This window comes from Puccinia triticina, chromosome 16A (assembly GCF_026914185.1).
Source record: "Puccinia triticina chromosome 16A, complete sequence".
NCBI classification, from domain to species: Eukaryota; Fungi; Basidiomycota; class Pucciniomycetes; order Pucciniales; family Pucciniaceae; genus Puccinia; species Puccinia triticina.
The window spans coordinates 1,332,349-1,353,750 of NC_070573.1; the positions used below are offsets into that span (position 1 = coordinate 1,332,349).

At 44.9% G+C, this 21,402-nt stretch overlaps 2 protein-coding genes across 2 annotated transcripts; both read left to right on the forward strand.

Moving 5' to 3' along the window:
- Positions 1-809: 809 nt before the first annotated feature.
- PtA15_16A144 (uncharacterized protein) lies at positions 810-1,548 on the forward strand (the record flags this gene model as incomplete). Its single annotated transcript, XM_053163805.1, has 3 exons — positions 810-876; positions 942-1,022; positions 1,088-1,548. 3 exons carry the CDS (start codon positions 810-812, stop codon positions 1,546-1,548), a joined length of 609 nt encoding a protein of 202 aa, XP_053027793.1.
- A 10,198-nt stretch (positions 1,549-11,746) lies between these two features.
- PtA15_16A145 (uncharacterized protein) lies at positions 11,747-12,091 on the forward strand (the record flags this gene model as incomplete). The annotated part of the gene is made up of 2 exons (XM_053163806.1): positions 11,747-11,847; positions 11,920-12,091. The coding sequence occupies 2 exons, from the start codon at positions 11,747-11,749 to the stop codon at positions 12,089-12,091; spliced, it is 273 nt and encodes a 90-aa protein (XP_053027794.1).
- Positions 12,092-21,402: the final 9,311 nt, after the last annotated feature.

Here is a 21,402-nt window from a genome sequence, read left to right on the forward strand (position 1 = left end):
GCGCGCAAAGGGACAGGACCTCACACTCCTTTGCCATGTCTGTTTGCACACAAGCGTAAAGTATAACAAAATCCTGCCTTTTCATTTCTGTTTGCACACAAACACAACACACTCATTTGCCGCATATTCTATTTGTGTGCAAATGGACACATCAACACACTCCTTCCCCCGTTTGCGTAACCCACACATATTCCGTCTGTGTGAAAACAGACACCTCAACACAAGAAAAAATTCACTTGTTGCATCTGTTTGTGCGCAAACAGACACAGCAACAATTCTTTTTGCTGGATCCATTGGTTCTGTACTTACTGCAGTAGACCTGTACTTACTGCAGTAGAGGGCAAGCACAGATTGCGGCAAACTAATCACAATCCCCTCTGGGATTATGTAATGTTTCCATGATGTTCGATTGATCCCCTTTTGGGTTAGAAGGTGGCACGAATGTGGGTATCAATGTTCCATGATGTTCGATCCACAGCTCAAGAACATTCCAAACCACATTAACACTAACCCATCCTGGCCGTGATCAGTAATGTCTCTTCCCACAGATTCCGATGTGGTCTACCCCTCCCCCCCCCCCCCCCCCCCCCCCCCCCCCCCCCCCCCCAACCCAAGCAGACGACTCCTCTGCACCCTCCCCTCCCTGAAATAGCGCACAACCCTCCCCCCCAAAAAAAATCAGTGCACGACTGCCCCGAAGTGCACGACTGGCCTCTTTACTACCAAAAATCCCAAATTTCCTGATCTCATCGTTGACCACCAATTTTGGTGTACTTCTGCCTGTCCAAATTTTTTTGACCTTGTGTGCCATGTCTCAACCGTACGGAACTCCGCTAGTTGGCCAAGATCAAGGCTACTCATCACCTGGCAATTTCCGTAAGTTGCTGCCTCAGATCATCTTCCCTTGAACACTCCTGACCGTTTTTTCCCCTCACAAGCAGATGGTCATCCCCAATCCGGCCAGCGTGGCACCGGAACTCCAGTTGGCCAAGCTCAAGAGTACTCACCACCCGCAAATTACCGTAAGTTCCTGCCTCTGTTCTTTTTCCCTTGAATACTCCTGACGGCTGTTTCCCCTCACAAACAGATGGTCAACCCCAATCCGGCCAGCGCAGTACAAATTATTCAACCCCGACTGAGATCTACCCAATGGGAACCTCGCCTGGGGCCTGGATGCATCCTCACTTGTCAGCTGGAGCTGCTGGACGGACCCCGATGGCGCACCCGGTTCATGGGGCCCTCCCTCAAGCCTCCGATTGCTCTCATGGTCACAGTGCCTCACCCCGTGACTTCCAATCCTTGCAATCGGCCGGAAGATTCTCTTCTTCCACCCCTGACTCTCATGCCATCTACTCGGGTCAGATTGGGCCGCGCGGCCCCCACCCTAATCTATTGTTCCTTGAAGCCCCATCCGAGCATCCTGCTTCCCGCATCCAAGAGTCGTCGCAACACCATCATCCACAGAGCTTCCAGTACACCTACACTTCTCCACTCGCTGGGGTTCCTCAACCTTCCAAACCGGCCCCAACAAAAGCGGGCACCCCGTAAAAAAGCTGTGACGCCTTCTCATCCCCATGGGGATGCTCCATCTGATCCAATTCCGCCTACTCCTGCTGTGCCACCCACTCCATAACCACCAGCTCCGTCCGAAGAAACACCACCAAACGCCCAGCGGGCACCAACAACACACTCCAACAGCAACACCGGTTCTCTCCACCTTCCACAATCCGTGCCCCCGCCTGGTGTGGTGCTCCATTCCAAACCATAAGTAGTATTTTATTGCTTTCCTTTACATATAGGGGGTTGAGAAATTGACTCCCAAAAATTAAAAAATCGACTCCCAAATTGAGTTTACGTCGCGCGACGTCTGTCGCGGGTCCCCATGACCCAATTTTGACCCGGAGGCATTTTGGGAGTCGATTTTGTAATTCCGCGATCCCAAACAGGAGTCGGAATTTTAATTTTGCAAAAAATGCTGGAAAATAAAGAAAAATTTATACCTCCGCACTGGGGCACCCAAAGCCCCCCAGAATTTTACAGCACTCTACATACACTCTTTAGAGAATATTTCAAGATTTACGGGTGTATTACACATCAGGGAAATCCTGTGTAGCTGGGGGCGGATTAGGCGGATTTCCTACTAAGGCAATTGTCATAGTTTTCTTCCTCTGCGCCATCCTACGCCGTCAGGAATATTTTTGCGTTCTGTATTGGTAATGGTAGATAAGAGGGCAGCGAATATTTTGAGAGCCCTCTGTTTCTTTGTATCGCTTCTTGATCAGAAGATATAGAGGGTTCAAGTGAGGATAAGTAGTAGGAAATCCGCCAAATCCGCCCCCCGGCTACACAGGGTCTCCCTGAGGTGTGCTAATGCCGTGAAGCTTAAAATATGCTCTAGAGATTGTTTTTATGTGGCAGAAAAATTTTGGGGGCATTTGGATCACCGTATCTCAGGATATGGCGCATTGCGGTAGTAGGAAATCCGCCAAATCCGCCCCCGGCTACACAGGGTCTCCCTGAGGTGTGCTAATGCCGTGAAGCTTAACATATGTTTTAAAGAGCTTATCCTTATAGCATAAAAAATTTGGGGCTGTTTGGAGCACCATAGATAAGGTTTTGGGGGTTTGCCTTAGTGGGAAATCCGCCAAAGCGGCCCCCTGACTACACAGGGTTTCCCTGAGGAGTACTAATGCTGTGAATCTCACAATATTTTCTAAAGAGTGTATCTAGAGTGCTGTAAAATTTTGGGGGGCTTTGGGTGCCCCAGTGCGGAGGTATAAATTTTTCTTTATTTTCCGGCATTTTTTGCAAAATTAAAATTCTGACTCCCGTTTGGGATTGCGGAATTACAAAATCGACTCCCAAAATGCCCCCGGGTCAAAATTGGGTCATGAGGACCCGCGACAGACGTTGCGCGGCGGTCCGCGCGACGTAAACTCAATTTGGGAGTCGATTTGTTAATTTTTGGGAGTCAATTTCTCAACCCCCTACATATATTCATCATTACATTGCTCATTTCCCCATAACCCTTCACAAATACCTCATTATTATTGCATATTCAGATTCTACGTCAAATTTCACCTATAGTCACTCACACATAGTACCCCCTTATCTTCAATGGTTCAATAGTTATAGAGGATATAAGACTTACAGAAACCTTACAGTTTTTATTAGTTACAACACTCATTTCATTAGTAACTTAATTGAATCATTACATTACATTCCTTTTACATATATATTCTCACATACTAAACCCTTTACATACATTACTCATTATATACTATGGCTACTGTACACATTACATCATTGGATCTGTGCTTACCTCTTTCAGTAGTGCTCATCATTACAAGTAGTTACTATGTTCACATCACTTTCCCCATTTGTACAATCTTTTATTCCCATAGCCAGAACCTTTCCCCATTTGTACAACCTTCCTTCCCATAGCCAGAACTCCTCATTGTCTGTGCTCATCCTTCCTTCATATAAGAACTGTCCTTCCCCCCTCACTTGTACCTCATGCAGATTATTAGATACAGAAATTATAGTGCCCAATCTCATCAACCCATTGCCATTGCTCTCCCTCTTCAACCATTGCTCCAACCCTCTCACCCTCAGTAGACAGTAGTCAGCTCATAGTACTAGCTCCTAAGATCAAGTAGACATCAGCCACACCTTTTCTTTCTTTTTCTTAGTGTTACTCTCATCCCCTCAGCATTAGTCAGGAAGGCAGCCTCATCAGCACCCTTGCATAGCTTACATTAGTACTAGTGTTGCTATCCATTTCCCTTCCAAGCTCTATTCTCACCTTTGAGTAGTTCCACACCGGCCCTCGTCGTGTCTCATTCCTCGATGACACCGATCCATCAGATGCAGCCCCTCCAGCGCCCAGGCAACGCGCCCCCCAGAAGTCATGGAAAGAATCTAAAACGACTTGCTAGACGAGCTGCGTGCCCGAGCTGCCAGATATGCCGAGTATCTTTGTTTGACTGCTGATGATAAGCTTGCCCTTGAGGAGGCGTACCGTCAGTATCAGAGGTCTGTACACCTCATCATAATTGAGAGGATGATACATGCGCAACCTGCCTTGAATTATCTTGGCAATGAGGTTCAAATCCGCGGACCTGCCAATTTCAATAATTTTTGTAAATATGACGAGGAAGCAAGCCCCATTTATCACAACAGTAAGCTCTATTACCTGTATTCCTGGCCAACTATTATGTTATAACATTCCATTTTCTCAGAATCAATTCCATTTCAGGATTGAATGGTCTCTTGTGGCGAGCTCTGGCATCTCCTGGATTTTGATACACAGGATCAATGTCGAGATCAAGACTTTCTCAATACTATAACCCCCCCGGACTATGTCGCGCCAGCCTCTGAAGACTCGCCCGATGCCGTTGCCCAATGGAAAAAACAAGAGCGGTTCAAACTCAACATGTGGATCCAAAAGATCAAACGGGATGTGAGTTGCATCCATGTACACTTTCTTCCCATGTCATTTGCTAAAGTTCTGATTTTCTATTGCAGCTCAAAAACTTGAGCACGTCACATCAGGTTGAGGGTGCAAAGGACCTGTGGAAAGCTATCAAAGATCGATTCGCCTCAGACGAGTCTGCCAATCGAGCGAGGGTGTTCAACGAATTCCTATACGTCAAATTCAAAGAAGACGCACTGGAAGCCTTCGTGACAGACATCAAGGTAGCAATTAAGAAACTCGTCGATGTGGGGATCGATCTCCCTCAGGATATATTCGCGTACCTTATCCTTTTCAAGTTACCAGACACCTTGCAACTTCTCAAGCGGCAAATCATGCATTCCGACAAAACTCTAACGGTCCAATTTGTATGCAATCATCTCACCCAGTTCAACAACGAAAACCGAGCCGAAGTCAAAGAATCCTCTGTCTCTACTCAAGCTGCTCTAGTATCCACTAGAAATCAAAAGCCAAATCAAAAAGGAGGACAAGGAAACTCTGGATCAAACGGAGGAAAGCGGTGTACGACGGGATACCATAATCCGAAGCAAGATTCTAATCATTCATCAGACTCTTGTTGGCACCTGCACCCTGGGAAGGCACCCGAATGGTGGCAAGAAGCTCAGGCCAAGTGGCAAGCAAGCAAAAGTAGCAACAACAACGTCAACTACTACTTGTCCTTGGTGACACTGTGGACTGAAATAAGCAATCCTAGATTCAAAATCGTCCTCGATAGTGGCGCATCGGCGCACATCTTCAACGACGCCAAGTTCTTCGACAGGCTCGAACTAGGTGATCGGGACGTGATCGGAACCGGCAAGGAAGGCGCGACCCTAGCGAGATCAAAGGTGTGGGCCGAGTTACTCTACAGTGGGGACGGTCTACTATCTCCATAGATGACTGTCTATATGTTCCCGACATCGTCATTAATCTCATCAGCGCGGGAGCTCTACTGGAAAAAGGGTGGGAATTAACCGCCAAGAAAGACAGTTTCTACGTCTCAAAGGACGGTATCTGCTGATTCGGAGGAAAGGTGGAAAACAACCTCTTCGTAGTGGATAATCCAAGTGCAGTCGGAGGTACAGTCAAATACTCCGTCAATTTTTCTCAGATGGCAACGGACTCACTCCGATCGATCCATGAAAAGTTCGGCCACGCTTCCCTACAACGCTTGGAGCAGTTCATTCCTTCCTCAGTATCCAAGGCCGAAAGAGAAGACTTCGAATGCAAGGCCTGTACTCTCTCGAAAATTACCAAGCAGTCATTCAAAGGAGAATCGGAGCCAGCTTCAAAGGTATTCAAACGAATACACCTTGATATTATCGGTCCTATCACCCCGGAGTAAAGTCAAAATACATTCTCACTCTTGTTGATAATCATTCCGGTTATCTCGCTGGATTCCCTCTCGGAAAGAAGGATGACACAACGGATGTCTTAATCAATCTGCTTGAATTCGAAAACAAGCGCCGAGGATACTTCCCCAGTTCAATCTGCTCCGATGGAGGAGGGGAATTCACGGGGAATAGGTTAGTTAGCTTCCTCGAAAAGAACCACATTCAGAGGCTAATTTCCGAACCGTATCATCCCGAACACAACGGTAGAGCGGAGCGTGCTAATCGAACCATTGTCGAATCGATGCGAGCTACTTTTCGCTCCTCTGGTATCTCAAAAAATTTCTGGCATGAAGTCGTCAAGTCGTGCTGCCTCATGCTGAATCAAATCCCTCGGAACGGAAAAGCTCAGTCTCCCTGGGAAATCGTTCACGGAAAATCCCTACCTCCCAACTTCATCAAGCCCCTCGGAACCTCGACAGTGGTCTTGAACACAAACAGAGTGAAGGGGAGGAAATTTGAAGTCAAAGGGCAAGAGGGAGTACTCGTAGGTTTCAATGTCCTGCTCCACTCCTATAGAATAATCACGCAAAGCGGAGGAATCGTTGATTCCAAACATGTTCGCTTTCTCAAAATGCCTCAGATCAATCAATCTGCGCCCTCCAAATGGGAAGAATTCTATCCCAATCAACTAACTGAGTTACCAGATGCGGATCAGTTGCGACAAACATCAAATCAGGAAAGTCCTGTCGAGAACTCAGAGTCGATGAGTCAGGAAGAGATTGAACCTCGTCAAGACAATGACAACAATGACTCATCAGACTCAGAATCTGACGACGATGTCACTCAAATGCTGAAACCAAAAAATCTCGAGCAACCAATTGAACCATCAACCAGAACACTTCGAGACAGGTCAACTATCAAACCTCCAGAGCGATTTGGTTTTCATCCCTATTACGAACCGAACTCGTTTGAATCTGCTATCCAATGCTCAGACGAAAAATTCTGGAGAAATGCCATTGAAAAAGAAGTCTCATCAATTGAAAATCACAACGTTTGGGACAATCACTACGACGAACCTCCAAATCCACTAGACACCACATGGGTCTTTAAGATCAAGGATAATTGCCACGGCGACCCCCTGAAACACAAAGCGCGATTGTGTGTGCAAGGGTTTGATCAGATCAATGGCGTCGACCATGGCGAGACCTTCGCCCCAACCGGAAAAGTCTCAACTCTCAGAATGATTCTTCTGTACGCATTACATCAAAATCTACCAATAACTCAATTCGACGTTCAGGGAGCTTTCTTGCATGCTCCACTCACCGAAGACGTCTACATCAAAACGCCAAAAGGAGTTAGTCGAGAAGCTCCTTACCTCAAGCTCAAGAAGGCACTGTACGGCCTGAAACAAGCACCCAAGAATTGGTACGAAACACTCGTGGCATGGCTAGAATCCGTTGGCTTTCAAGAGTCCAACTGCGATCCCTGCCTCTATCTGTGCGATGATGGAATTTCACGCTTGTTCTTTCATGTGGACGACCTAGTTCTAGTCGGATCAGGGAATAATTTCAAGGAGAAGTTTGAAAACCGATTCTCTAATTCTTCGTGTCACAAACCTAATACCATTCTAGGTATGAAGTTCAAGAGAATAGGGAACAAGATCCTTCTCTCTCAACCCAAGCACATCACCCATGGCTTAGAGGAACTTGGACTATTGAACTCAAAGCCATCCAGCACACCGCTCACTCCCAACCTCAAGTTGAAAGAAGCAACCGATGAGGATCATGCTCTGTTCAAAAAAGAGAACATCAATTATCGGTCTGCGATTGGTCTGATGAACTACATTGCTGGCTACACCCGACCCGACATCAGTTTTGCCGTCTCTAGTGTTGCTTGTTTTTTGATCAAACCCGGTATGACACACTGGCATGAGGTTAAGAAAGTGTGGCAGTACATAAAACACACCAAAGAATTGAAACTCACACTTGAAATTTGGAAACCAGATCAACTGCTCGAAATCTACAGTGACGCCTCATGGGGAGACGACCCCATCTTCAGAACCTCACAATCCGGATACCTATGCTACTTGTTCGGAGCTCTAGTCTCATGGAATAGCTCAAGACAACACAATGTAACCTACTCATCCACTGAAGCAGAACTCAACCCTCTTGTTGACTCCTTTCACGAAGGTACTTGGCTGAAGGCTCTGTTGTCCGATATCTGGAATCTCCAAATTGAGGCAGCTACTCACTACATCGACAACGGCGAACTCAATGAATGCCTCATGATGGACGAACTTGAATTCAAGGAAAAATTTGCCAACTCCCATTACATCAATAACAAGGGCCTTGATGACAAACTGAAGAAATTTGGTTCTAACCCTAAAACTCCACATATTGATCTCAAGACCAAGGGCATTCGTCAAGAACTCAAAAATAAAAACATCAAAATAATCCTCATCCGAACCTTTGACATGATTGCCAATGCCTTAACCAAGGCAGCTCCTAAATCCTCCGTCACTAACCTCACGAAGACTGTTGACCCTACCTTCTCCGCTCCTCTAGTAAAATCTCTCCAGCCACGGGGAGTGTAAAAATCACAGACATATCACTTGTGTGACATTCACCTTTCTGGGTTGTGTCCGTTCATTTGTGTCCGCTCATAGTTCAATCTTGATTCTCAGCTCTCTCCTTATTCCTTCTCGACTTCCTCTCGACTCCAACCCTCTATCAACCCTATCAACCTCAACAACCTTAACTCACAACACTCTCAACCTTCAATCACACCCTTGATCTCATTCTTTCTTCTTCTTTCTTTCTCCTCTTTACTCAAACTCCTTCCACTCTTGTCTGGTGAGATTTCACTTCAACACTATACTCGACTCTCGGTTCTTCACTGATGTTATCCTCTTTCAGTTCTGTCCCTATCTTGTTCTTTCCATTCACCCTATTCTATCCATCCTCAACAACTGCCTTTCATATGTCTCTGTTGATCACAATGTTGGTTCCTCTCTTATTTCCTCATTATTGTTTATTCTTCTAACTTGTCTCTCTTCCAAGTGTGTCGGCTTCAATTAGGTAATAAATCTGAAATCAAAATTCTTTTAGTCTGATGCTGGTTAGATACTGGTTCGAAGTTGGTTTGATGTTGGTCTGATCTTGGTTCAAAGAATGGTTAATGCCAGGTGCAATCTAACCGGATGCTAACTGGAATTATATGAGATGTATTGTGGAAGGTACATGTAGAACATACACCATTCCTATACTGAAACTAAGCCCAACCATGATCAGGTGGACTCAATCCACGATGTTGACCAAATATATGAATGTTTTGACCTGATTTTTTACCTCTGTGTATACCCATACCCTGTAGATTGCTCTGATGCATGTTTTTATTTTTTTTTTGGTCAGCCTAAATGCACTCCAAAAAAATCCCAAAAGCATTTCAAAAATGAGTGTATGGAGTGTGCACTTCAACAATTGTTGGAGTACAGAGTGGAATACTCCAAGTCGGCTAGAGTGCAGAACCGGGGACTCAGTCTTTCGAGTGCACCATGAAGAACTCCAGTGGCCCGCAAATGTAATGAGTGCCCGTGAGTCTCACTCCATAAGATTGGAGTGCATATCCTCATTCCATTCATGATATTTCTCCTCCCCAAAAGGGGAGTGCAGAGCTGGGAAATCCAGGCAGAGCTGGAGTACATATACTTGAACCCCAGTCAAGCAGGTTATACATACTACACACCCTGTCTGGCCATCCTGTGGGCTATGTACACACCCCACTGGATGCCAGCTGACACCTCTTGATCACCGGTACACCACGGGTGCAAAAAAGCATCTCAATTTGAGTGGATCCACATAATCCACATCTCCTCTTGATGACTGGTCCGTGCCAGTCATCGGGGGAAATACTCCTCTCAATGACCTTACACACCGGTCATTGAGAGGTGTGATTCCCCCAAATGACCGGTACAGACCGCTCATTGATGGGACTCACCACCTCTCGATGATCGGTCTGTATTGGTCATCGAGGGGACTCACACCTCTCGATGACCGGTCTGTACCGGTCATCAAGAGGTGGAAGTCCCCTTGATGACCAGTCAGTGCCGGTCATTGAGGGGAGGTGTTACTCCTCTCAATGACCGGTCTGTACCGGTCATCAAGAGGTGAAAGTCCCCTCGATGACCCGTCTGTTCCGGTCATCGAGAGGTGGAAGTCCCCTTGATGACCAGTCTGTACCGTTCATCGAGAGGAGTAATTCCCCCCAATGACCAGTCTGTACGGGTCATCGAGTGGAGTACATCTCCCCTCAATGACCGGTCTGTACCGGTCATCAAGAGGAATAACACCTCCCCTGATCGGTACAGACCGGTCATCAGGAGGAGGTGTTACTCCTCTCTCCCCTTGATGACCAATCTTTCCAGGTCATTGAGAGGAGTAAAACCTCCCCTCAATGACCAGTCTGTGCCGGTCATCGAGGGGACTTCCACCTCTCGATGACCGGTACAGACCGGTCATCAAGAGGAGTAACACCTCCCCTCGATGACCGGCACTGACTGGTCATCAAGGGGACTTCCACCTCTTGATGACCGGTACAGACCGGTCATCGAGGGGAGGTGTGACTCCTGTGTGTCACACCAACGTACGCCCGTACGTTTGTGTGACAACGGGGATCACCGGGGGGGCACTACGGCGCATCATGCCCCCTCACAATCAATGGCCAACCACTGGGTGGAGTACAAACTCTGCTCGATGAATGGCAATCAAGCGGAGTATGTATCCCACCCAATGCCAGGCCATCAACTGGGGTGTGTACTCCACAAATGATGACCAGCCATTGAGTCCTGCGCAGGCCACTCAATGACCAGCCATCAAGCGGCATACTGGGATTTAATGCCACTCATGAATGGCTATCAAGTGGAGTACATGTGTACCCCACTCAATGACCAAGTGCTCCCCCCTCAATGACCGGTACAGACTGGTCATTGAGACCAATTCAAATCAGAAGATTCAAAACCAAAAGAAGCCAAAAATTTAATTCAAAAATGAATTCAATCACTCTACTTTTAAAATAGAAAGAAGGATGAAGAGGAAAAAAATCCAAGTTTATTAAAGACACAGATTTTCCAGAATGTCAAAAAAAAAAAATCATGAGTTCCCCCTAGAATTTACAAATCTCAGAAAAAAAAAACATGGGTTCCCCCTACAAGATTAAAACAGTGAAGAAAAAAAACATGAGTCCCCCCAAAGTATAAAATACACAATCATTCAACAACTCCAATAGCCTTCCAACATCAGTAGAAGTGCTGTGCCACAGGCTCAGCCCCCAGCCTGCGTCAAGCGCACGGGTCAAAAGGACTGGACGTGAAGGCCCCCGGCCCGCAGCAAAGACTGGTGACCAGTGGGGGGGCCACTCTTTGCCCTTCAAACTGCGCACGTGCTGCAGCGGAAGGGTTGAGGGAGACGGATAGCTGGAATTTCAGCATCTCCAATCCCTCTGGGGGACTACGACCATCAACCCGCGCCTTTTAACCAAGACCAACCACACCACCCCCATGTGAAGCCCCCCTCGACATCGGGGCTCCACACGAAGAGTCATGGGATAACGTAACCCCCCGCGCATCGTATACTTAGCCTGAGCTGCTGCTTCCCTAGTCCGGCAGAGAGTCTCTCCTCTCTCCCGGCTAGGTAAGCATTGTTTTCATTCTTCTCTTCTCTTTTCCTTCTCGTCGCCTGTTGGTGTATTTAGACTAATAGAGAGAGTCTCTCCTCTCTCCCGGCTAGCCTCTGCAATCAATCCCCCGACAGTTTGGACCTAGACATCCTTAGACGGCCTACCAGCCGATCTCTGTGCCTTTTCATCCATCTCATCAGTGAGGGTCCATTGGACCCTTACACCCCAGTCAAAAGTAACGCCACCCCTCTCATTTCCCATCGCCATGGCCGCCACACCCGCCCCAGACCCAGTCGTTATGGCTCCAACCTCCATGGAGATGGTCTCCACCACCACACCAAAACACATTGATTTGGTTTACCCCTGGTAAGCCCCATCATTTCCCCCCGTCGCGACCACCCCTTATGCAAATCAAACTCGGTCGCTCTTCATCTACAGCGTCCCTTTTGACCAATGTACCGCCGGGCCTTCGAAGCCAGTAACCCTCGGCGGCCACCCAAGCAATTCTCAAGACTCATGGGGTGACAGAAATGGACCACACCGTGGCCAGGATTCATCTTCTTCACCCGTCTACTGTCGGAGCTCGCCTGGATGTCGCTGCGACTCGTGATCAACTATCAGATGCCGCTACTGTTAATCACCTGGTAAACGCGGGGCCTCCAGATTTACTGCTGTCTGGCGCCACACACGATCCAAAACCTGATTCTCTCGACGCCACGCCACGAGGTCACGCCGGAAACTGAGCTGTTACAACCGTGGAACCGCATCAACGAGCTTGAAGGAGAATCTGCAAAGGTTGAGTGTCAGCAGCGTGACCGTCTCTTCTCGGCGTCGGACGTCCTTACAGCCGGCGTCAATGACTCCAATCCACTCCTATGCAAGCTTGCGGGTGTCGCCCGGCGCCTCCTCCGAGTAGAGACACAGCGCCCATCAAGCCGGCACCCGCCCTCCCGCCAATAGACCGACAGTCTCCAACGTTGCTCTGTTCAGCCCCATGGTCCGGGCTCATAGTCATGGCGGACCGGCGACTGTAAACGCGGCCCTCCAGGCAATCTCCCATAACCTCATCACCACCCCATCCAAGCTCAACACCCTGGTCTACAACCCAAGCAGCAACAATTGAGAGGACCAAGAGACCTACTTCCAACCCTTCAACCCACTCCAAAACCATCTTCACCCTGATCAGCAGAAGCAGCATGTACGCTCTGCTAGCCCCCCTGATTCACTCATGATTATCCCCTGGAGTCCTGAGTGCGCGGCAAGGGAAATGTGAATATGTAGATGGATGATTGATTCAGCTTGCTTGATCCCTTCTGCTTGCGGACAATTGATATTGAAAATTAACCAAGCCCCCCCCCCCCCCCCCCCCCCCCCTTGCCTGAGGCTTTTCTAGAGGCACTTTTGTCTCATCAGGGTTCTTTGTTCCAAAAAGAGAAGTCTCACTTGATTAGCAAAAGGCAGGGATGAGAGCTGTGGGTTCCTTCAGTTCTGATTGATTTCAATAAGCATATGTTGCATATCCCAAAGAGTTATACACTGGCAAAAACATCCATCATGTCTCTCCCGATTCAGGGTTGATTGACAAGCAACTTTTATCTAACTTAATTAAGGCCCTCTGTAATTGGAAGGGTGAGACTGTCCAGTAGAGACCCTCGTCTGGTCAGCAAAACACTACCAGTGTTTTACCAACATGCAGTAAGGAAGTCTCTTCAGGTCAAAAAATATACCTCTTTCTTTGTGCCATGCAGTGGTGGCTTCTGCTGCACTGAACCCCTGAACGCAGATTATTTAGGAACTGTGAAACTGCAAGAAAAACACACCCAGCTGATCCCAATTGAAGTTGAGAGCTTGGAATAAGCTTGTGGTTCTAATCAGGTACAAAACAGGTATCAGTCAATACAGTGTATTGTATATTTAATTTTTTGATACAAAAGAATTTTATGGCATGAATTTTTCTTGAAAAAAAAGATATGATACAGTTGGTATTGTATTTTGAAAAAAACACCTCTTTTCTGGGTAATTGGGGCCTAATACAAATATCCCATCCCAGCAATCCACAATGTATAGAATCAGATTGGATCATATTGGCAACCAGATCCACATGTATTGGATTGTATTGGTGACCCAATCCAATACAGATACAATGTATTGGAGCCCAAACTAATGTGATACCAATACCTGTATTGTATTGGTTTCACCGTTGCCCATAGTGTATGTGATCAAACATGGGGAACTACTAGAGTTTTTCTTGACCTTCCCAGTTGGACTATTTTCTATTTTAACTTTGTTTCCACCTTCCTCCTCTCACTATGGAATCTGCACTCCAATATTGGAATCTCACCCTTGTTTGAAAATGCTTCCTCATTTTGGTGCTGGCTTTGAACCTCCGGAATGAGCTCTGTTAGATTTTAACTTTGTTCCCAACTTCCTCCTCTCACTATGGAATCTGCACTCCAATATTGGAATCTCACCCTTGTTTGAAAATGTTTCCTCATTTTGGTGCTGGGTTTGAACCTCTGGAATGAGCTCTGTTTGCCTTCCTTTTTGAAGAAAGGCAGCTCTTTGCATGTCATATTTATTACTTCTTGGGGTAGCCTCAGGAGGTCCATTCTGCTGTTTGATGGAATGAATAGCTAATCTTTCTGACTGATTAGCAGCCACGTAATGTATTTATCAAAAGATGAATATCTTGCACTAGCTGAGGAAGAGTGGGGAGGGGGGGTGGGAGGCCTGAACCTTGGGTTTGCAGCGGCGAAGCCGCCTTGGCCTCTAGTAGTAACACAACTTGGGAAGACAGAAATTGCCAAATTCCAGACCAATCAACAGTAGTTTAGAATCAAATATTTGGATCAATGTTGATTGTAAATCAGAATGTTACTTTTTTATTTATTTAAAAATCCTTCTTGAACCAGGGAGACAAAAATGGTGCAGTAAACCAGAAAAAATGTGAACAAAATGTGATCCTTCCAGAAAGACAGTTCTTTTATAAACTTGGCATCTAATTCACTACACAACAACTTAAGGATTCCAAATGTATGCCTTCAGTATCTTGAAAATCATGAATTCTCATTCTGAATTGAATTGATCCACATTCTCCTTCAGAAAGCTCCATGTGCAGTGGAAGTTGGAATTCAGGGTGATTCAACATGCCCCAATTCACTCGTGCATGGCTTGCCCTTAAATCCCTACCAAAAAAAAGAAAATTTGGAAAATTTACTTCAGGGAGCCAGTTACAGAGCACAAATACAATTCACCACTATATTCCAAGGTGGCTACGCCACCAGTTTCCAAGGGTGTAATTTTACACATTTTCATTTCAACGATCAGCCAGCCAATGGGACAGCCACTCCACCTCATATCCAAGGCTGATTTCTGCCAATAAATTAGAAGAGGAATCTCACATCCCAGATAATTTCAAATGGGTTGAATTGGGGATTGGAAATACACAAATTCACAACTTCTACATCATTCTCAAATAACTACTCTTTGGAACTTAACTATTGAAATTTTCAAATGGTCTGCTTCAATTTGAACATGGGCTCAGCCACTACCAGCCAGATAATAAAAGATACTATCTTGAAACATCATCACCATTCAACAACCCCATTCCGCCAGACACAATCAAAGGAAAAATTGGAATTTGAAATCAACTTGCACGTAAACTCCCTCTTCTACCTAACATATAAATCAATCACAACCAGATTTTTGAGTCTTAGATAAATTATTTCCTCAAATCCAAGTGAACATCATGACTTATACGGTTCTTCTTCTTGTAGGTTTGCAGAGACAAGTCATGCCCTATGTTGATTCAAACCTTGAAAATCTCACAAATGCTGAACTAGATCACTTCTGGCAGGTTGCTTTTTGAAAATGAATCACAGCTTGTTTCCTTGCATGGATTTTGGTGCCAAGTTTTCAGTCGCCTTATTATCATCCTTGAAACATTTTGCCCAATTAGATCTAAGCCTTGTGATATTTTTGCTATGATCTGTTAACGTAACAGCTGACCTTGAAGAATCAGGCATTCACCTTGCAAGCAAAAAATATCATGAGGATACCTTGTTAACCAAGGTGATCTTTTGTTCTTCTTGAATTCCCTTGAGTACTAAAGCATGCTGAATGTTTGCAACCTGATGGTAATCTTTTTGCTTGCACCTCTTTCATTTGTTCTTTTTACCAAGCTCCTGAAAAACCGTGCAATCTTTGGTGTTGTTTTGGAAAGGCTCCTTCACATGTTCAATTTCTCAAGGTTTGGATTTTGGCCAAAAAAAACTACAGTTGAGGCTCTTGAAATTCTTGGAGAGCTGATTGCTTGCAGGCCATTGACTCAATATTTCAAGCAGACCCAATATAGCATCTGCCGGTGGGAAAACTGGCATGGAAAATCATGCGCATCCAATTGATAGCAAATATTTCAAAAAACTACTCCGCACATCATTTGTGAAACAATCAAAGATATGATGATTCAATATAAAATCAGCCCAGAGAGAAACAGAAGTTTGAGCAAGAATAACATGATAAGATTGAAATTGATAGCCAAGATTATCCACTTAACATGTCAAGCAGAACCAACCTGGGGAATGCATACTGGAAAACTGAAATGGAGAGTAATGAAGATTTAATCCAAAAGAACTGTTAGAGAGGAATTTAATTTTAGATAAGACACACCAAGAATTCCCTGTTAAATATTTACACTTCAAGGATAATTAAATTCCCCCAAAAAATTACTTAAAGTTTGAAGTTGGGAAAATCATTGAAAAAAATCACTTCCTACTGCAAAAAAATGCTAACTGAGCGTGCTCAGCCAAAAAAATAAAGATGTGTCAGAATGAGTAAAAAACAATGGGGCACATTTCTGGGGTGATTTGTTAGACGGGCCTGCATCAGGCCCGCATGGGCCCATACCAGGCCCGTTGGGCCCATTGAAAAAGCAGCATTTGTTTGGAATTCCCATGCTCTGCTAAAATATGAAATGGATCAAACCAAATAAATAATGAGGGGGCACATTTTTTGGGAGATTTTTTCACGGGCCTGAATGAGGCCCACATGGCCCCCACAAAGCCCACTGGGCCCATTGAAAGAGTAGCCTTGGTTGAGAAAGCATATGCTCAGCTAAGAAAAAAAAAAGTGTCAGACTGAGTAAAAAACGGGGGGGGGAAATTTTTGGGGAGGCTTTTTGGACGGGCCTGTATCAGGCACGTACGGGCCAACAGGTTTCCTAGGGGAAGGGATGGGCCTGGACCTACATTCTGTGAGTGCACAAATGTCATACAGATGTCAAAAGCCCTTTAATATCTTCTGTTGATCAGTGGCCAATTGGTGCTGTTCTGAAACATCATATGGGCATTCTTAACCAAGAATACTTTTGGGTTGGCCCAACAAGCTTTGGGTGGGCCCGTATGGGCCTGATGCAGGTCTGTCAATAAGCGCTCCCCAAAAGTGTGATCCCATATTTTTTACTCAGGTTGACACATTTTTGTTTCTTAGCTGAGCATATAAGGCATTCTTGACTAAGGCTACTCTTTCAATGGGCCCAGTGGCAACGCTGAAACAAATACAATACATGGAGTGTATCTGGCAAACGTTTTTCATTGAAGATGCAGACCTACATGTCCTATTTTTTGTTTTTAGCCATTATTATGTATATGATGGCTGAAAACAAAAAATAGGACAAGTAGGTCACCATCTTCAATGAAAAACGTTTACCAGATACACTCCATGTATTGTATTTGTTTCAGCGTTGCCAGTGGGCTTTGTGGGGGCCGGGTGGGCCTCATTCAGGCCCGTGAAAAAATCTCCCAAAAAATGTGCCCCCTCATTATTTATTTGGTTTGACCCATTTCATATTTTAGCAGAGCATGGGAATTCCAAACAAATACTGCTTTTTCAATGGGCCCAACGGGCCTGGTATGGGCCCATGCAGGCCTGATGCAGGCCCGTCTAACAAATCACCCCAGAAATGTGCCCCATTGTTTTTTACTCATTCTGACACATTTTTATTTTTTTGGCTGAGCACGCTCAGTTAGCATTTTTTTTCTGTAGGAAGTGATTTTTTTTCAATGATTTTCCCAACTTCAAACTTTAAGTAATTTTTTTGGGGAATTTAATTATCCTTGAAGTGTTAATACATCCAAATGTTTCAAATTTACTACCAAATCTTTGTGTTCAGACTTGAATTTATTTTAGAAAACAGATCCATCAGGAATTTTGCTGAAGAGTTTTTTATCAGAATGCTCTTTTCCAAGATCATATATCAAGTTGATCTACATGCTTGATGTATCTCTTATGGAATTGGGGAACACACCGCTGTGCTGTGCTCCCAATCAGGAAATGATCACCGGCACCCCATACACCACCTTTACCAGGCTCAGCACCATCAGCGGGTAGATATCCAAACACCAGGTCTGTATCACCGGCGACCAACACCCTCAAATGAACCAACACAACACAACTTTGTTTTAATTGCAAACCAAGTGCCACACAACAAACACAATGGAACCACATAAACAATTAACCAAAATCTATGCTCCACCGCATCAAGCAAGCCTTGAAATGCCATCCTTGATAATGTCCAAATTCACAACATTCACTGTCTCCTTAGTAGGGTTCCGCCAGTAAATTTAAAAGGTAAAAGAAATCATTGAATAATTAAAATTGCATGCAAGTGCTGAGAAAGCTCCCCTAGAGGTGATTTGGAGAAGCTGAGAAGAAAGGATTCAAGATTAGTTGAGGAGGGAAGAAAAGAAGTATTGAGATAGGGAAACAAACCGTGAGAAGAAGGACAATACAACTCTAGTGAAAAAGAAGTAAACAGTCAAAGATCTTGAAGCACAACTAATGAAAGGATAAAAGATGTCAGCGGGTATCGGAAGATAGGAGAAGGGAATTGCAAAGAATGGAAATGCCGGTCGCATTTCTCACCAAGTTGTGTTGATCGATGGAACTTGAAGCCGTGAGCGATTTGAAGCTGTGAGCAGTGGAACACTGGGTGAGCGGTGAGTGATTGAGCCGGATTGATTAAGATGGATTGCCGATGATCTCGAAGCTGTTAAACAGAGTCAAGGAGCGAATGCACAGGAACAGTCATGGAACAAGAGCGCACAAGCGCACAAGTTTCATAGCGTGTGATCGCGCTCGAATTTCAACACTCTACGCAAAATTCTTTTTGATTCAATATAATATACAGCAAAATTTCCATTTCAATTTTTATATATTGATCCACACAGTATTGTTGAAAAAGATGGCCGGACCAATCTAATACAGAGTAGTTTTCATGATGAAAAGCCAAACAATATGCATAATAATTCATGGCGGTGGCAAGTGTCCTTGAGTGCAGGTCTTGTTGAGTTTTTTTGCCGTGACAGTCTTATGAAACTTCACTCGCCTGCGCTCCCTTGCTTCAAGCCTTCTCTCCGGTCTCAGGATTCTCTGTTGATTCCCTTCCTTTGACCGCTCTCGTCTCGACTTCGATCAGACTCTCAACCCTCAAGCTCCGTCTCGACATCGCTCAAGATCAAGCTTTGTCTCGACATCGTTCAAGACTCAAACTTCCTTCTGTTCTCGACATTGCTCGAGTTTCTCATCAAACTCTTGATCGGCTCTTCTCTCCAATTTGGTGAGAAAAGAACAGCGATAAACCTCGGTCCACCTCTCCCTCGGCTAATCTCTATTTCTTTTCTTATCTCTTTATCATCACTAGTGTCCTTGTTCTCAGTATTCCTTCTCCTGTCATTGGTTGTCTCAGAATCTCTATTCTCTTGTGGTGGTAATTCTCTTTCTTATTTTCTTCTAATGTTTTTCTCTCCTTCTTTCTTGAATATTCTAATGTGTTTCTTCAGTCTGGTTCTTATTTCACAGCAATACAGTTAAAATCTTCACAGGTCTCTCTCCAAGTTCCCATTTGGATGTAACATTACATAATGGAGAGGGTCATATTTTTGATCCAATTCAGGAATCCTTGATAGATTTGCATCACGGTATTTGATGATGACATCCCTTGTCTTTGTTGTTGAAGGACCATTGCCTTGAAATTAATTGAATTAAAAATGTCAAAGAAGAATGAGTAATCACTGTAAAGTTTAATAAAATGATGATAAACTTACCTTCTACCCATGTTGCAACAATTTTTTCACCTGTTGGGAGGTTGTAAACCCTTTGATCCACATTTGTAGCATTATCAGTGAGCCTTATTTATCTATTTGGAGTTATTTCAGATGCAAGGAGTAGTTGTCTGTGAGATCATCTTCAGCCAAATTTCCAGCAGGAGGATCAACCATTAATCCAGGTTGAGATAATCTTTCTTCAATTTGTTCTTGAAGAAGCCCCAAATCAACTTCAGGTGGGTCATCCCAGGTTGTGAGGACTGCCACAGGTGATAGATTTGGAGAATTATCAGAAGATCCAAATTGATTCTGTAAACTTCCTGGTGAAGCAATTTTTGGAGTTGAGCAAGTTTGCAATGGAAGCCCTGGATCTGTGGTTTCCATGATTGTTATTTTCATGATTTTGAAAATAATGAGGCTGAGAAAGAGAAGATTGGTGCTCGCAGTCCCTGCGCAGAGGAAAGGATTACTGGGAATGATGAGATGATTGATGGTGTGGACTTGATTGTTGGTAATGATGGGAGGGTGGATGGTGTGGAGTTTGTGACTGTTGGTATTGATCGGAGAGTGGGTGGTGTGGACTTTGTGAATCTTGATAATAATTGGATGGTGGGCAGTGTGGACTTTGTGAATCTTGGTAATGATGGGAGGGTGGGTGATGTGGAATTTTTGAATTTTGGTAATATTAATGGGAGGGTGGATGGTGTGGAGTTTGTGAATCTTGGTAATGATGGGAGGGTGGGTGGTGTGGAGTTTGTGAATCTTGGTAATAATGGGTGGGTCTGGTGATGACAAAAATTGTTGTCCACAATTGATGCTGTCCTGAAGGTATTGTGTACATGAAGATTTTCTATGTCATTGTATAGATGCAAAATAATAGGTGTAAAATGATAATGAGCCTGAGTACAAACCCTTGATATGGCAGCCTCAGTTTGTGTGTTGTGAAAAGCCAATGAAGGGGAAGGAAATGCTGCCACAGATCATTTCCTTTCTCTGAATCTAGCTTGCTGTTCTGTGGCAGAAGCTCTCCTCCATTGTTCATTGGATTGTTGCATTTTTGCAATTAAAAAAGGAAAGACTTGGTAATCAGAATGGGGAAGCTAAAAATATTTGGTAATCAGAATGGGGAAGTTAATTGAGGTGTGATGAGGGGGACAGAATACTCATCAAAGCAGATGGGTGGTGTCTGATGAGAGTCAAATTGGTTGGGGGAACTAACAGCACATTGTGTGGTTATAAAGTGGTCTGTTGAAGGTGAAGACAGGTAAAATCAGGAAATCTCAAGGTCATAGATGTGTAGGCAAGTCCGATGAAGGAGATTGCTTCAACAGACTTGGTTGTTGGTGTGTAGGTTGCGGTGAGCGGACATTCTATGCCACTTGCCTATATAAAACACTGCGGCCGGTGGTCTTGTGAGTTGGGGACTGGCCTATTTCACCAGAGAGGCCACACGTTCCGAAAAACTGTGCATAGCAATCTATCAGTACTTGGACGGTTTAGCATGGAAGGCTCAAGTGCTCTCACCAGTGCTGATGACCAGAAATCTCATCATCAGGCCAAGCGGACCTCTGTTTGCCAGCAAGCCCCCAGTCCCCAAGGACAACCTGTGATGAAATGAATCATCCTCTGAACAGCAGAACACAGATGCGGTGAGTTCGTGGAAGGATGAGTCATTTCAGAAACAAAACAGAAAAGAGAGAAGAACAGAGAAAGAAGAACAAAGAGAGAGAAGAGAAAAAGCTCACCTGAACAGCAGAACACAGATGCGGTGAGTTTGTGGAAGGATGAGGAAGAGAGCCTTCCACAAGTCTGCTGTTCA